General features: G+C 41.5%; 1 protein-coding gene across 7 annotated transcripts in view; it reads right to left on the bottom strand.

Moving 5' to 3' along the window:
* The window catches only part of EPHA5 (EPH receptor A5), a 175065-nt gene extending 164331 nt beyond the window's left edge, over nt 1–10734 (bottom strand). For all 7 annotated transcript variants that reach the window (XM_017736819.1, XM_017736818.1, XM_017736817.1 and 4 more), the window contains exon 1: nt 10670–10734. In XM_017736819.1, coding sequence (XP_017592308.1) covers nt 10670–10708 — 39 coding nt within the window. In that variant the 5' untranslated portion in view covers nt 10709–10734. The remainder of the gene's footprint in view (nt 1–10669) is intronic.
* Nucleotides 10735–17434: the final 6700 nt, after the last annotated feature.

Here is a 17434-nt window from a genome sequence, read left to right as displayed (position 1 = left end):
TTATAGGAAGACCTCTGAAGGCAAGGGTCAGGTCACTTGTCCCAAAATATTTTTGCTGAAGTCAAATGTGGATTTCTGCAGCGTAAAAGTTCAGTCCTCCACCCACTTCAGAGCCAGAAGTTCTGAACTTTGCAAGAAAGCATCCAAAGGAGGGCAATTATCCACAGAAAGCACACATCTTTACATGATTCTGGCTTATCTTATTGCAGCACCAGTAACAGATCTACAGGCCACTATTATGCTTCAGCACCAGTAACAGATCTACAGGCCACTATTATGCCTACTATATATAGGTAGTTCATATACATGGAAATCAGTAAGATCCAGGCTTTAGTAATGGAGAACTTCACTAGCAATTTAAATAAATCTGCTTTTTTTGATGTGTTTTTTTGAATTTGATTTTTTTCAACTCTTCATTTTGTAAAGTCAAGAATTCAATATAATAAAAGGAGTGGCCTGGCACTTACTTGAGTAATGATCACAAAGAGAAATAAATAAGAAGACGTAAGTTAAATGCTTATCAAAGCATTTTGGCAAGAACGAAGTATCTAATAATACTTTCCTTCCTGGAAAGCAGCAAAAGAAAGAAAATAAAGGACTGTGTGGGTGTTTCAGCCTGATCTGACAGATCCATGCTTTAGAAAGCCACCAGCAATCTCTATTCCTTGCCATCACCGCCCTTCTCTGAGTTGTCCTTGGGATGCCCAGCTCAGCAGGCAATTTCATCTCCTCCTCCTCCATCCCACTATGCTGATCCACAGTCCCTACTCTTCTCAGGGGAGCTTGCATCCTTACCAACCTCAGGGCCCAATCCCGCCTCCTCCCTGCAGCTAACTGGCAACTTGTCCATGGATTATTCCTTTCTCAGACCACTAAGATCATACAGGGGTATGTGAGGATCAAACTAACATGCAAGTTATCATTCACTCCTAACTATAAGTCACTACTACATCACAGATGTGTCTCCAGTAAATTGTCCTGAAATGGAATTAAGAATCAGTGATGTCCCATTACACATGGAAGGAATAATTGCTCTCTACCCTAAATGCTCACAACTCCCCTCAGGATGGCAGTCTTTTATTTTTTTGAGATGATCTGGGTAAGGTTTTTTTCTTCGCCCCCAAATCCTCTGTCCTGGCAGAGGAAGATGCAGCCAAGCCATGTTCTGCAATTCTTTCCTACTCACTGTTCATCCCATGGGGTACAGCCAATCAATCACAGCAGCCTGACAGCATACAATATCACAGTGGTATCACAGAGATGACTGATAGCCAGGTGTCACCCACATTCTCTTCAACAATGCTTCATTACTCATGTTGAAGAGCCTAAAGGCTTGTGAGAGGAGCTACCACTTTTCTTTCGAGCAGAGTTAACACAAAAGCCTCCAAAGCATGGGTTTGCATCCAGGTGTACTGCTCATACTTAATCTCCAATCTGTTTTGCTACAGTATTCTCAATATTAAACCAACAGACTTCATGCCTACTGTCTGTTTTAGTTACATACCCAAAATCACAGAGTTCAGCGTGCTTTTTCCCTCAAAATGAAGATGCTTTAAGGTAAATTAAGACTATCAACCCAAAATATATTGGGACAAGAAGAGTTTCCAAATAAAACACTGGCATTTTCTTTCAACAGCCAAGAACCCAGTCCCACCTTCCCCTTTTCCTATGTGCATGTAGCCTTGAGCAACTGAGAAACACCCTGTTTTTCTGATCAGGACAAGCAAATTCTGAATGATTCCCATTAATAACTTGAAAAATGGATGGAAGTTTGTTCTAACAATGCTAGATGTTCAGCTGCTGAACTGTTTCTTAATAGTGGAATAACCACGCATGAGGACTGTGCAGTAAACAACAGTCAATCAGAAAGCTCTGCTTTCAGGTTTCAGCCTAGGTGAAGGGTCTTCAAATAAGCCCTCTAATTTTTATTGTCTTCATTCACTGTGTATACAGAAGGCAACTTCTTGCCATGAAGACAAAATAGCAGCTTCCATCTTAACAATATTTTCAGGAATTTTGCATTTAAAATGTTCTCCTTCTGGACACACCTACCATGTGTTTACCTTTTTGAAGCTAGCATTCTTTTTTTCATGTGTTTTTTTAGCTGGCTTTCCTGAATGAGTAACCAAAAAAAAAAAAAAAAAGAAAAAAAAGAAAGAAACAGGAATGCATTCTTGAATTTAGTTACCAAAAAAAAGCCATTAACCTGAGTCAAAATATATGCTGTCAAATAAGGCCAGTGCATTTGAAGTTTTATAAAAGGATTAAGCAATTAAGTGATAAGTAACTCACAGATACATATATTAGCACACGAAGCAGTAAGAAATATACTTCAAAAATTCATAAATATAAGCTATAAAATCCTAGTGAATGTTTTATAAACCCTGGGCTGTTGCATATGCATTCTGTAATGGTAATATTTTATTCTGTATAGTTTGAAATTTTCCCTGACAGCACTATGTTAATACATTTTAATTGTATGGTTACTAACTGTTGGATACCAATATTTCTGAAATTGGCACAAAAGTAACAAAGAAAACAATGGTTTTAGAAGATAAAGCTCTTCAAAGCTCTTTTATCCCCCAATGTAATTCCTAGACACTAGAGAAAAAAAAAGACATTTTAGCATGAAAGGAGATTATTGTTTGCCCAATGAGCCTGTGTGGAGGAACCTAATGCTGACAACAGTATTTACAAAATGATATACTGAAGGATCAACCTTTATTTTTTCCTGTGGTAGAATATATTATTCCAGTAATATAGTTCTAGACAAGATAAAGATTTGCTTTATTCTTAATCTCACTAGTATTAATTTATTTTACAGTACCTTAGAGTACTCTAGGCATTTTAGATCTCCTTTAATAAGACCTACACCTCACCAGATGCTACACCCAAATAAATGCTGATTTATGTCAATAGCACACAAACCAAAGGGCAGCCAGCTAAGAGGACAGGACAACAAGAGCAGTCTCAAATGGAGTGAAAATATTCAACCACAGATACGAGACATGAGAAAGGACATGAATAAAGTGGCAAGGCTATACAATGAGAACTCTTGTCTAGCATGGGGTACTCTGGTTTAAAAGCAGTGCAGCTAATATGTTGCAAGTATCTAAAGTGGACCTTAAATGCAGCTTGCTGAATGAGTAACAGTAACCTTATCTTAGTCAGGCCAAGATTAAAAACAAAATAAAACAAAAAAAAACTAACCCCCCCCCCCAAAAAAAAAACAAACCCCAAAACAAAATAACCAACCCACCCAAAACAAAACAAAAGAAAAAACAACCAAAAAACCCTACACCAAATTTCAGAGCGAAACAGAAACAGATCTCACCCTAGACAGAGTCAAGACAAGCTCTCAGACAGAAGGGCTTCAGACTTAGGGCTGCAATAGGTCAGAACAGATCACCCAGTTTGTTCCTCCAGAAGAGACAAACTCTGCTTGACCAGAGCAGCAGAGACAGTCCAACCTGCTGTCAGAGACCTCCTGTGACAGAAATCCCGCATCTGCCCCACAGACGAACCAGCAGGAGGCACATTCCATCAAATTCAACCTGAACTGGTTTAGATGAAACAAATTCTATTTTCTCTTGTCCTACCCATTGCAAACCTGGATGAAAGCTTATTCCTCTCCTCTCTGGTGGCTGTGGGCCAGTCCAATACTCTGTGCTACACCCAACTCCATCAGCCTTCTTACACAAAGAAGCTGATCTCTTTAGATCCTGCTTGGTATAATCAAGCTTGGTGAAACAAATGCAGCTCTATGAGCACTGGCAGAGCCACCAACTCAGCAGGGAAATCCACCAATTTGGACCATAGTCTGCTGGCCAAATTCACCTCTCATAGCAGCGCCCTACTCCCTTTAACTCCAGCATCTTCATTCTCACTCTGGGGCCTTCGGAGTCGGAAACATGAAGTCAGCTCTGCTTTAAAACACAATTAATTACAGTTAATTACCACAAGGGTCTCCTACAACTGCATCATCAACCTCTGGTGTCTTTTCAGACCTAAAGCTCAAGCTCTTTTGTTGGAATTACACTATATGAAAGAAGCACGCATGCCTCTGGCACACCAAGCAGGCAGCACAACCAAAAGAAAACACATCATCATGGCCCCACGAGATGAGTAAAAATGACCATGGACATGAAGAACCAGAAAGAGGGTCACAGAGGACAGAAGTTTACATATATATAGATACTACATATTACCTTAAAAAATTCTAGTGGGGAAACAAACCCTGTATGTTTCAACTCTTGAGCTCAACATCATCCCACATATTGTTCATGTAAAATTCCTTTATTCTGTATATAACAGAACACTTCAAGTACTGCTGCTTGGGTTTGGATTACTCAGTTTACTTCAAACCCTTGGATGTGCAGTACTGTTTCTTACTGAACTGCGCATGTACAGAAATGTTTCCATATAAACAGAGCATCCAAACTGCAGGCTTTTAGGGTGCCATTAACATTTTTTTCAGCTACTTGGTATTACTTATTTCCATCATGCTTCCTGCTAACGTATTCATTGCATTCTTGCACGTTAGCATGTGTGTTGGTTTTGGCTGGGATAGAGTTAATTTTCTTCATAGTAGCTGGTATGGGCTGTATTTTGGATCTGTGCTGGAAGCAATGTTGATAATTCAGGGATAATTCAGGGATGTTTTCCTTACTGAGGTTACACAGAGTCAAGGCCTTTCTGGCTCTCACACCACCCCACCAGTGAGAAGGCTGAGGGTGCACAAGGAGTTGGGAGGGGACACAGCCAGGACAGCTGATCCCAACTGACCTAAGGGATATTCCACACCATATGGAGCATATAGAGCTGGAGAGAAGAGGGAAGGGAGGAATGTTCGGAGTGATGGTGTTCTGAGTTCCCAAGTAACAGTTATGCCTGATGGAGCCCTGCTTTCCTGGAGATGATTGAACACCTGCTGGCCCATGGGAAGTGGGGAAGGAATTCCTTGTTTTGCTGTGCTTGCGCGCACGGCTTTTGCTTTACTGATTAAACTGCCTTTATCTCAGCCCATGGGTTTTTCCCCTTTTACCCTTCTGATTGTCTCCCCCATCCCACTGGGGAGCGGGGCGTGAGCAAGCATCTGTGGGGGGCTTAGCTGCTGGCTGGGGTTAAACCACAGAGCAGATCCCTCTGATTCCTTTTCTACACCGGTCACAGACGAGCAGCAGCATTTGCAGGAAAAAAACCCCCACAGGCTGCCAAAAGTACTGCCCTGAAAATGCCAATTATAATCATAACTACATGACACAGCTCAATGGTGCCAAGAATCCTCCTTGTCCTTCCACTACCCCCTATCCCTCCCCCTTTATTTTATTTCTATCCCTTGAGGGCAAGCACTGCCTCCAATCCAGGATTCCTGTGTTAAATCTCTATCTAAACTAGGATTGGCAGAGAGCAACAAGAATTATTCCCAAACCATGCTGAGGAATCTAAAACTGCTGTTATTTTTAACTTTAAAGAGGCACCCTAGGGTACCTGCCCTCAAAAAACTGAGCCAGAAATGCCGCTCAGAAAAAACAAAACCTAACCAAACCAAAAAACCCCCCAAATCAACCAAATACAAAAATCAAGCCCACCAATATCCTACAGAAATGAGAACCAACCTGTAGAATCAGTCTAGATGAATTTACCCCCAACTTTCAGTATTTGACCTTAGTAAACACCCAAAGGAGGGGCAATTGCTTTCCCTCTTGCTGTTCACATGCAAGAAATCATCTAGCTCCCTCACAATTCTTTATTCATTGCAGAAAATGAACATCTCCACAGGACCAGGTTCCTCAGGACATGTTTATTTTCCAGTCTGATCCCAAAAAAAAAAAAAAAAAAGCCATCATAAGGAGCTGTGCAATGAGCCATAGCACAGAGCCAACACCCCAAGGACCACAGAGACTTTCCTGTTCTGTGCTAGAGGAAGTTCAGGGAAATCAATGGGAGGTGGAGGAGATGGAATAAAACCCTTTACACAAAAGCAAAGCAGGTGTGTGGCACTCTGATTTGGACAGAAAAAGAGTACTTCTAATCTGAAAAGAAAGAAGTTTTAAAGTAACAGTAAAAGGAGGGAGGGTCTGAAACAAGTAAATCAGCCCTATAATAGCCACTGCAACAAAAATCAGACATAACTGCTAAATAAAATCAAACCAGCTAAAGAAAGATTTTATTATTATCAGCAACTTTTGCAACTATCTGGATATTGTTAAAAGTGACTTGGTTGTCACTTGGCCAGACCAAGTAAAACTGAACAGCACAGGTTTGCAGGGTGCTCTGCAGCTTCTGCCCCTGCTATGGCTTTGCAGAGAGTTGAAATGCATGACACAGCCTGCCAGATCAAGGGAGGAAGAGGAGGCAATGCAGCCTACAGCCACTGCCTGACCTCACCCGACTATTTCTGTCACAGCACTTACTCTCATGCCTACCCCTGTGAGCTCCCACATGATAAAAATATGTGTTCAGCACAGAGCAGTACAGGCAGTTTCTGCAGGTCACAGCTATCCAGTGTCACAGCCGTACACAAGGCACACACAAACCTCGGAGGTGCCCAGTTTGGGAAATCCTAAGCAGTGTCCCAGGAATCAGTCCAGAGGCAAAAGATTTTGCAGACCTGCTGTACAAGCCTTTAACAGAAAGCCTGACTGGTTTTGTTCATGTGCTTGTGAGGGCTTCTTACTACACAAGAGGGACCAGACTTTCCTGATACAGCCTCTGGTAATTACAGTAACCTCCTTCAAGTTAAAACAAACTTACATGAGCTGCAAAAAAAAGTCAAAATTGTCCCTTTGGCATGTGATAACAGGATCAATCCCTAACCTGAGTGTGAGAAGGGCAGCACTTTCCATGCTGACCATGCTGTTTTGGCAGGGAGAGAGTCCCTTTTCTGAGCTCCATGGCCATGAGGACCTCACAGGAAGTTTGCCCATGCTTTAGCAGACAAACTGCAAGTTTAAGATCTGACTGCACAACTGCTGCAAGCTGCTGAATGCACACAGGGAAGCCAGAAGCCACACTACTGCAACTTACTTACCCTTCCGGGGAAAGCAGCAGAAATACAAAAGCACTTTCTCCAGCTCAACAGCTGGCTCTTCACACCAGGAGGCATTGTTTCAAAACCCTACTTGGCCATAGCATATTTCAGTCATCTCGTTTCTATTCATCCCTCAATACTCCCTATGAAGGAAGAGGGGCATTTTTCTTCCCTTCTTTGTGCATGGGGAATATGAAGGCCAACCAGGCTGCAAGGATAATGGCCACCATGCAAACCCACACCAAGAAAGTGCCTCGGCAGCCAAAGCTCTTCAGAAGACACCCTTGACTGAAGTGCTCCTCTCCCGTCCCATAAAATCCACTACTCACAAGATGAGCCAGCACACACTGTTTAGCAGTGGATCAAGGTCTGATCCTGTGGGGACTTAAGCAGCTGCAGTGCTTCTTCATTTGAGATGACAGGCATGAAACAGGTCTACTTTTAAGCCTGATCTGTTTCCAGGCTGGAGAGTCAGTCTCCTTCCCATAAAATGCTGCTTTCATTTCCCAAGTTAGATCACATTCTCCCATTGTGTTCAGCAAAAATGACGTGAACAAGAGACTGAACAAGGGCAGCTGGACCTCTCTGCAGCATGGAATGTCTTAAAGATTCAATACACAAAAATTAACATGGCACACAGCTGTAACAGAAGTTGAGACTACGATATCTACAAAGGATCTACCAAAAGCAAGTTCATTTGGCTTGCCTGGACCTCTTATCCCAATTGTCTTGGTAGGGGCTTTTTGTGGGGTTTCGTTTGTTTGTTTTAAATGTGGAAATCTGTTTTCAAAACCTACCAGCCTGAGCCTTTGTGATATGAAGATAATTTCTCCCAAGCACTCCCATACAATGCCAGAGACTAAACACTTGCAACTGTGCCCGGGTACAGTCTCCTACTTCTAGCAGCTGTGGTTCTACGAAAAGTATTTGCATCCCATTAATATTGATAATAAAAATCAAGTGGAGAAGCAGCAACATCCGAAGAGTACCAGTGTATCTTCAGCTGGAACTGCACCACCATTGAAAAGTGACTACACTCCACAGGATACTGTTTACAGCAATAATAAAACACCATGCATCAAAAAGCTTGCTTCAGAACATGGTTTGTATCTACACACTGTGGTGCTGCAAAGTGTGACACAGCCTGACATTTTTGCTCCTTTCCTTGATGGGTGACTGTGCAGAGTGATACAGGGACCTTGAAAATTTTCCCTAGGAGAATATCCTGAGATAATAAATTCATATGAGAATGCCTCAAAACACATGACAATGCCTATCTCTGATGTCAGTTAAAGCTCCCTCCTTTTCCAAATTCAAATCCTGAAGTGAGAGTTGCTTTAAATATTTATGTTAGGTAGATCTTGTAAAAAAATTAAGCAAAGAGCGTGTAACTGTAGCGTAGCTGATTGCAGAGTAGATATAGCAGTTAGAGAAGTAACTCTGGGAAGACTTTTTTAGTGCTTATAAAATACTGAAAATATATTAGTGAAAAAAAAAGACGGTTGAACAAACCTCCTGGATTTTTATGATGTCCCACGAAAACAAAGAAGATTAAGAAGAGATTTCTGGAAATTTGAAAAGCAACTGCCTAATTCATTTTTAAATAAAAAGTAGAAGTTAATTAAGGGAAAAAAAAAATTCTCCCTATTCAGTCAGTAACCCTTAATTTGGCATTCATGAGTGTACTTCCATGTGCTCTTTGCAAACCGAGCTTATAGATATAGAAAGGTTTCCCTAAATAATGAAAAGCTACAACTGCAGCTTACGTGTGGGATAGTTAGCTTTTGATTTACTCATCTATACATACAGAATCAGAAGTATTCTGAACTTCTCAGCCCTATCTGTTTTTCTGCTGATACTCTTTTTAAGGGCATTGGGATATACCGGAACTGTTCTTTATACCACAGGAAAAATACCAGGAGATGTTCAAAAAGTAAAATCATCCTTTAAGAATTGGACATTGGGATCTTTATGGTGCCCCATGGCACCAAAATATTACTCTGCCAGCATAAATGACACCAGTTATTCTGATGCTCACACAAGCAAGCAGAGTAAATTTTGTTCTCAGCTTTAAATCAGTTGATTAAAAGAAAAGTTATAGACCAACCATAACAGGATTAGATCTTGGGCTGAATTGAAAATAAAATCAGATCCCTGTGTAGCTTTTCACATCCCTGCTGTAACCTGTGCCTATACACATGCAGCTTGTCCGAGTGAAGCTGCCGTTTCTACAACCTTTCATCCACACAGAATATATGGAATGACAGACTTTAATTTACTGTCTTTTTTATATTTTTTTTTTTTTCAAGGTTGGCTGAATTTTATCTAAACCCTGCCACCATCTTTATAACAACCCAACTGGAGTCCAAGACAATTATTCAGTCTGTTTCATCTGGTGACTAAAACTCTGGAATAACACACTCCTGAGACTTGCTCTGTTGGAGGGCTCAGTCATGCAGCATCTCTGACTTAGGATGCTTTCTTACCTCACACAGTGCTCATGGCTTTCAGGAGCTGACAGGAATACCCAGGATGGTGCAGAAATCAACCTTTCAAGACTGTACCAAAGCTCTGTCACAGTACAGGACACAGGGTGTCCCAAACCAAAGACCAAAAACCACATCCTGTTCACATGATGCAGTCAGGTCAAGCAGACACACTGGAGGGTATCAATGCATCTAAATTCCATCACTTATTTCAAGTATCAAATTAGGAGGGCCAGGTTCTTTCAGCTACAGAATCAGAGAATGGGTCAGGCTGGAAGGGACCACAATGGGTCATCTGGTCCAACCTCCCTCCTCAAGCAGGGTCATCCTAAAGCACATGGCACAGGATTGTGTCCAGAGGGTTCTTGAGTATCTTCAGTGAGGGAGACTCCATCACCTCTCTGGGCAACCTGTTACCCACACAATGACCCACGGTCACCCACGCAATAACTAAGTTCTTCCTCATGTTCAGGTGAAGCTTCCAGTACCTCAGGTTCTGCCCATTGCCTCTTGTCCTATTGCTCAGCACCACTGAGTGGAGCCTGGCTCCGTCCTGTTGGCACCCTCCCTTCAGATACTGACATCATTGTTTCAGTTGTCTCTTCCTGAGGCTGAACAGCTCTTCATATAAGTAATGGTAAGGGACGGAGACTCTTCAAGGCGCTTAGAACTCAGCTCCTGTTTCAGTGTTATCAGGTCCCAGAACTTTATCATGAATCTGAGACGTATTTGTGAACAGCCTTGTTCATTTAAAGCTAACAGCCATGTTCCAGACCTTGCTTTTCAGAAGCTAACTTCCAAAACATTGTATTCCACATTTACCACAAAGGCTCAAGAAAAAAACCTAAGAATTTGTAATTTAAGAGAAATTTAAATAACCTCATGGATTTTCTTGGGGAGGGGGGAGGAGTGAGGAGGCTGACTCATGATTATTTTTTAATACTTGTGGCTGGCTCTGCTGCATAAATAAATCAATCCCCTAGCCACACAGCTCCATTTCTTCAGTCACAGCTTGTTGTTTTATTTATTTTTTTCCCCTCCATTGCCGACAAATCCCTCTAGAGAGTTTTTAAACCCAGTAGTCTACTTTCCAAATGGAAATGATTAGTATAATCTGTGAGAGAGAAAGCAAACAATAACAGAGACTTACCCCATTTTTTGGGTAGGCTATCCATCCCAGATCCCCCATTACTGTGCGTGAGTCCAGTAAATTCACTGAAAATAAAAGAAAAAAAACAGTTAAAGAAGATGGTCGGATACAAACTTCAGTAGGTATTTCAAGGTATGGGTGGCTCTGGTAAACAGATTGTTTATAATTAACCAAGGAAGCTGGATTTCTGTAAAGCACAATAACAATGCAGTAACTCCTCTAACAATGAGGTCATACAATGAGAACAATTCTATGTATGCATTAGCTTATTCCTTTGAGATCTGCCACAGAAACCAAGCTGAAAATGCACTGAACTTCTGTAAAATCCAGATCCTTCACATTCTTAGGACCTGATCTTTTGGGTGGAACAAGTACATCATGTACACTGTGTACATATGTGTATATGTAAGACACAGAGTATATAGGTATAAAAATACACTCACAAACATCTGTGCATGTTTATACACACATTTCTTCTAAGGTGGCATGTATTTTGGGCATATTCAGGCCCTTAAGACAAGAACAAAACAAGAATTTAATTTTTGGAGTATTATATGTGCAAGTATTACTCTCATCAGGAATCTGTTATTTTCTTCCTCTTCCACATTTTTCTCCAAAAGTCTTTGACATCTTCATTATAAGCTATGCAAGGGATCTTTTTTCTTCTACACACAAAAATTAATGAGTGGTTAAGTCACACAAGCAGCCAACAATTTACATTAAACAGCAAATGAACTATTCCCAAGCTTGTAACATTTCTTTCCTCTCTTGCTACCTGAAACACTGGGTAAAAAGTGAGAGGTGACTACATCTACACAACCTTACTCAGCTAAGAAAAACTAGCAGCTTCTGGTGCTGAGCTTTCACCTCCCGCACCCAGGGCTTTAACTCTCCAAGTCAGAAGCTCGTCTCTGAACCATCAACTGTCATCCAAAATCTCAACCTAGGAGCAACTTTTGTCTACCTTAATAGCACACTTCATCAGATCACAACTCTCACTTCTCTCAGTATATTTGTCTGCATAATACCTCACTTTTTCAACTCACGTCCTTCCTGAAAAGGAAGTCATTTCCCTGGGTGTTCAATTCCTGACCTCCACCCTGCGTGCTCTTTAAAAATCCCACTGGAAGTTTTGGCAATTGCAATTTCAAGACTTTCTAGCACATGATGATCTAGACCAAGAACAAGCTTGAAAAGGGTGAGGAGGCTCTGTGCTCTTTCCTTTAGAAGAGAAACAGCTTGCATGGACAAGTATGAAGAAGGCGGGTAGGTATCATAACTAACCCTCAGGGTTACACCATTTACAGAGGCAGAGTAAGAAATCCACGATACAGATTTAAAATATTAAGGAGTATTTTAAAACAAATGAAGACTAAACAACCGATTTAGTTCAGAAAAAAACAAAGTTCTCTAAACCAATTTGGTCTTTATCATTCTACCACTGAAGGCTGACTACTGTAGTCCCCTGTACACAAAACCAGGCCAAGCCACAAAAAATACAACATAGAGTTCTCAGATCTGGCAAAAAATTATCTTAAAAGTGATTTGTCTATCCAGATATTTTCACAACGTATGCAAGTATTAATGCAGGACACTATCACAAGGCATACATGTTCTGCCTGGTCAAGTATATTTTTGTGATGTTGAGCAAAACACATTCAATGGCTCAGGGTTTTCATTTCTGCATTGCTTTCTCCTGCCAAAAGAGGAAACAGTTGGAAGCTGTCAGTGCTTCCAAACTACAGGACACGTGGTGGAAGCAATACTCAGAAACTGCACTGAACTATATTCACAGTAAGTAAACATACAATCAGGTGGCTTTTCACCCCAGAGTCCATGCAAAATAAAAGTATTGCTATCACCTACCACTAGATATGTCACCCAGTTATGCCCAGTCTTTCCCCTTATGAAGTCTTCAGGTAAAATGGTCATTAATTTCTCCTGCTCCAGCTGGAGCCAAGCACTGTCATCCAAGTGCTCCTGAACTACACCGCATTTTCTTGGAATAAAAAGAATGACCCTAAAACAGTCTTCAAAATAAGACACACATAGATAACATGTCCCATATTATAACTGTATCCTATTTTAAAAATCAAGAGACAGCAGTGAAGTTGCTAAAATGGCAGGTTTACTCAAATTCCTTCTATTGCAATCACTGTAATTAAACTGTGCAGAACACTATATTCCTGTCGTTAAGTTGCAATGGATGCAAAACAAGTATTGATCTACATTGTACAACTTAATTAAAACTTGTCCTGGAGATGCTACTAATGAATGTAATTAGATGCTGTGTTTGATGTCACAAGCTTCTTCATGACATACTAATTAAGGAAAAAGCAGAAAAAGTGCTTTATTCGAACATCAGATCATAAAAAGAACATGATACAGCTAAATACTGTATTATCTTTCTATCAATGACAATTTAAAAATTGCTATTATTAACTTCAAATTCAAAATAATCTTCTGCATATGAAAAGATAATATAGCCCATTCAACTCTAAGTCAAGTCAGTGGGAATTTTCCAACTAGTGAGTCAGCTAGCAGAGACGAATACTAGAAAAGACTCAATTCCTCTTGTATCCTCCCACATTCTGCATGGAGCAAAATAAATAGGATGGAATACAACTTTTGCCAGGTACCATGCAGTAACTCAAAACTCATGTGCCAGGAAGGCAAAAGTGACAAGTGACTTGACTCTGTCCCCTGTGTGTGGGCTGCTGTGGAGACCAGAGGGGCTCCCAGCACACCCCAAGGGGTGTGTAAGGCACAGCAGATACAGACTGCCCCATAGGCATCTGCTCAGGGCTGCTTTCACAGGGTACCATCTGAAACAATGCACTGCATCAATCTGCTCTGATGAATATATTTAGCCACTAACCTAAACCACTGCCAAGGACAAAGATGTTTTGCTTTGTGAAGCCCCAAAATTCTGGTATATTGAACACAAATTATCGCTTGCTCCATCTAGATATAAGGTGTCTGCATCCTCCCCATCAGCACCCTCCCCAGTCACTTCCACCATGTCTGTCCTTTGCTTGCATCATTTCCAGGTTACTACCCCACCCCAATGCGGCCTCGAAACAGGGCCCCAGCATCCCCGACTCCAAGGGGGGTGGCTCCTCTGACAGCTCAGCTGCAGGAGTTCCCTGTGGCAGTGGTGCTACTGACACTTTGGGGATGCTCTCTCAGGTAGCCTTCTGGTCCTGCACTGCCAGAGAGGTCACTGGAACACAGTCCCACCACACGAGCCCAGACAGATTCAGCACTACCTCTCTTCCCACCACCCTCCAGCCTGGCAGGAACATTATTTTTGCTGAAATGGTTTTTATCAAAAAAATGCTAATTGACCAGGCTGGGGAAGAACCAGTAAGCAAGCAGCAGGTAAAACGGATGCCTGGAACAGAGGAAAATGTTTTAGCAGAGACTTTTATAGAAGGGCTGCCACCATTCCAAACAAATGCGTCCAAATTCACCATGTAGCTACTTGAAAAGAGATGAAGCTTTTTTGCACCTGAATAAAAAAATCTGAAATTGTGCTTCATTTAACCCACAGCAAGACAGAGAAAGAGACCAGAGGTCATCTTCAGAGCACAGAACCAGTTCCTCCCTATTCTATCTGTGATGACTGTGAGCATGTATTTGGCTGTGGCTGTTTAATAACCAAGTAATCTAAACACTCAGGACACCAAAGCAGGTAATTCAGGAACACCTCCAGCTATGTGTGCAAGGCTTCCATACTTCAAAAGGTCTAGTGCCAGCTCCTGTGTAGCTGGTAACTCCTGGACTCACCCTAACACTGCCTACTCCACAGGCATAAGCCAGAGCAGTACTCAGGAGCACTTGGGATACTGCAGAGCTAACCCCACTGAAAAAAAAAAATCACTTCAGAAATTACTAGCACCTCTGCTTGCCCCATAATCTTAAAAGGCTCCAAAATACCAGAACTCATTTATTCCCACTTCCTTTCTCCTCAGCACCAGCTAGCTTTATTTCAACAAACAAGCAAGAAACCTCAGACCCCATAAGCACACACTTAGCACCTGTATCTTTGCCAGCAAACTTTGAAGATAATAGATAATATTTTTTGCTCATCTCCACCATCAGTGCATCCATCCCACAAGCCCTAATTATTTCTAATGCTCAGTCAAGGGGAACACAAAACCACACAGATCTATATCATCATTAACTTCCATGCCTTCAGGGTAGGATAAATGATGATTAAGTCTAAAGTCATACCACAGCCTTTTTTTTTTTCTTTTTTTTTTTTAATACAGAATAATAGCTTGGGGAGTTTGCATACACTCTTGTTCTCAGACAGGCTGGTTACTACAGGTGAACAATCAAGTTAAGAATAAAAACAGACGTGATCGAAACCTTTGCCCTGAACTCTAGCTGGTGAATTAATAGTGGTTTCTCACTTGGGAATCTCTATGAGGGAGCCTGGATTTAGCTTTTTACTCAAATGTCCTTGTCATGTTCATACAACTGGCATTTAGCACTTCACCATGGCTACACAGGGACTGTGGCTGGGAGGAAGCACATGAAACGCCAGGGCTGATGATATTCAACACTGACCTAAACCAACACTCCACAGCACAGCAGAGCTCCCCACCTGGCACTGCCACCCAAAACGTGTGGCAGCAGTAGCTTGCCCAGGAGAAAGCAGGACAGGCCTGCCAGGATGGTACCATGCCTGAAGTAGAAGCCACTAATTAATGGATTGTTTTGATCACACCACTGAAGTGAGATGGCTCCTCTGGCTCTGGACTGGAACAGGATCATCTAGAGCATCTTTTTTCTTCACTCCAATTTCAAATGGGAAAAAAATCCAAGTTAAACCCAAAAATACTCCACCAACAGTCTAGAACACTGAGTACTTCTGACCTTACCAGCTACATATCCTCCTGTCATTTCAGTATCTCAAGATCTTCAGAAAATCCTTCATTGCTTATACCAGGGCAAAGTCTCTGGAGGCATACCAAAACTGAAGTCTTCTGAGTTGCCATAGTCTTTGAGCTGATTTCCAATTAATCATACACTAGAGTAATGCTGCTCTTCAGCAGCACCATTTGCAAGCTGAGGCTTACCACAGGGCATCCTCTACCAAAGTATACCCTAAGAGCTCTAGAACAGGCAAAATGGTGAGCATAGCAAAAGCTAATGGAGTTTATATCATGAAGCTGTAAAGCCATAAGAATCTTCTTTTATTTCACTGAAATATACCTTAATGAGGAGGGATAGAAAATCCTTTTTGACCCTACGAAACCAGGTTTCATCACAAAACAAACAGAATTACAGAAACCTTCCTTATAGCATGCATAAATATTTCAAAACATCACATGATTTCTAAAGCAGCACATTTCTAAACAACAAAACTTAAATAAAAATGTTTTGTTTTTAACAGCTGAAGGAAAACTCTGCTTTAATAAACTTGCTACAAATTGAACAGGAATCTGAATGTTATTTTGTGTAGCCTGAAGCTGAAGTCTGTTATGAAAGAAAGTGCAGTCATACTCCTACATCCTCGTCCAGGCTCCTCCTGCAGCTCCTGGCCCCCTCTGCACACACTCTGCAGGACATGATGTAGCTCCAACCTTTTTGTGGGTGGTCAAGGTAGCCCCAGCTCTGACCCAACACTCACACCTTGTGGGAACAGCTGCATTTAAAGAACTTGTGAGAAACCTCTCACAGGAACACTCACACAGTGACAATTAAGCATGAGGTGAAACGCTCTGCTGCACGGGGGTCAAGGTGCAGGACAAGATGTGACAGCAGCGCTCCGCACTTCATCAGAAGGTCTCCTGAATAGCATCACAGACTTTCCACCAAGCTTCACAGCTTTAGTCTCCTCTTTCCTTCTACCTAAAGGAGGGGGCACAGCTGCCAACACATCATTAATGGAGCTGGTTTCTCCTTGCAATGCATACATCCCCATCCTTCCTCCAGCACTTCCAGGGGTCACAGCATTACAAAGACACATGGACTGCAGAGGAATCTTCATCATCATGAGTCAAAGTTTTCCTGCTTCATAAATCTTCACTGGTTTTATTGAAGTATTGTTGCCATTCATTTTCCAACTGTTTTCCCTGTTGTGCCAAGTGTTTGTCTAAAAAGTATATATCCAAGGTACTCCAACAAGTAACAGTCAAAAACAACTCAAGAAAGCAAAAACAAATGAAAAATGGAAAAAACCAAACTCTTAGAGAAATCAAGGCCATCGGGGAGCAGATACCTTGAATTAATTAGCTACACTGAGCAGGGACAAAACACACAGGCAAGAACCTCTGAAATATTTCCATCAGTGGAAACAAGCTACATCAGAGTGCAAGCTGTAGCGGAACCTATTATTTATAGCCCACTGGAGGAGGAAAGTATACACTACTTAATGAACTTGCAAACTAATATTAACTGCAGATTTATATTTTATTATGTTGGCTTCGTTCTGATCCAAGTTATCATGATTACCTTTTACAGCAAGAGCCAAAATGCTTGCATCTGCATCACAGATTCATAGGTTTTTAAGGCCAGATGGACAACTGCAATCATAACATCAACTAGAGAATTTTATCCAGTAATTTGTGTATTACATGTGTAATTTGCTTGAACACACTGTTTACAAGGGAGTGATACTGCCCTTTGAAAAAGTTCTTCAGGTTGGCTGCATTTTTTCCTCTCAGGCACAGAACCAGCTGCAGCACCAGGGAGTGAGACCCAAAGCTCACTTCGATAACCAGACCCACTAAAACAACCAGAAAACTGCCAATT

The sequence above is a fragment of the Corvus brachyrhynchos genome, unplaced genomic scaffold (assembly GCF_000691975.1).
Source record: "Corvus brachyrhynchos isolate BGI_N302 unplaced genomic scaffold, ASM69197v1 scaffold175, whole genome shotgun sequence".
NCBI classification, from domain to species: Eukaryota; Metazoa; Chordata; class Aves; order Passeriformes; family Corvidae; genus Corvus; species Corvus brachyrhynchos.
Note: the sequence above shows the minus strand (reverse complement) of the source record. Positions and strands in the feature narration are given on the sequence as shown.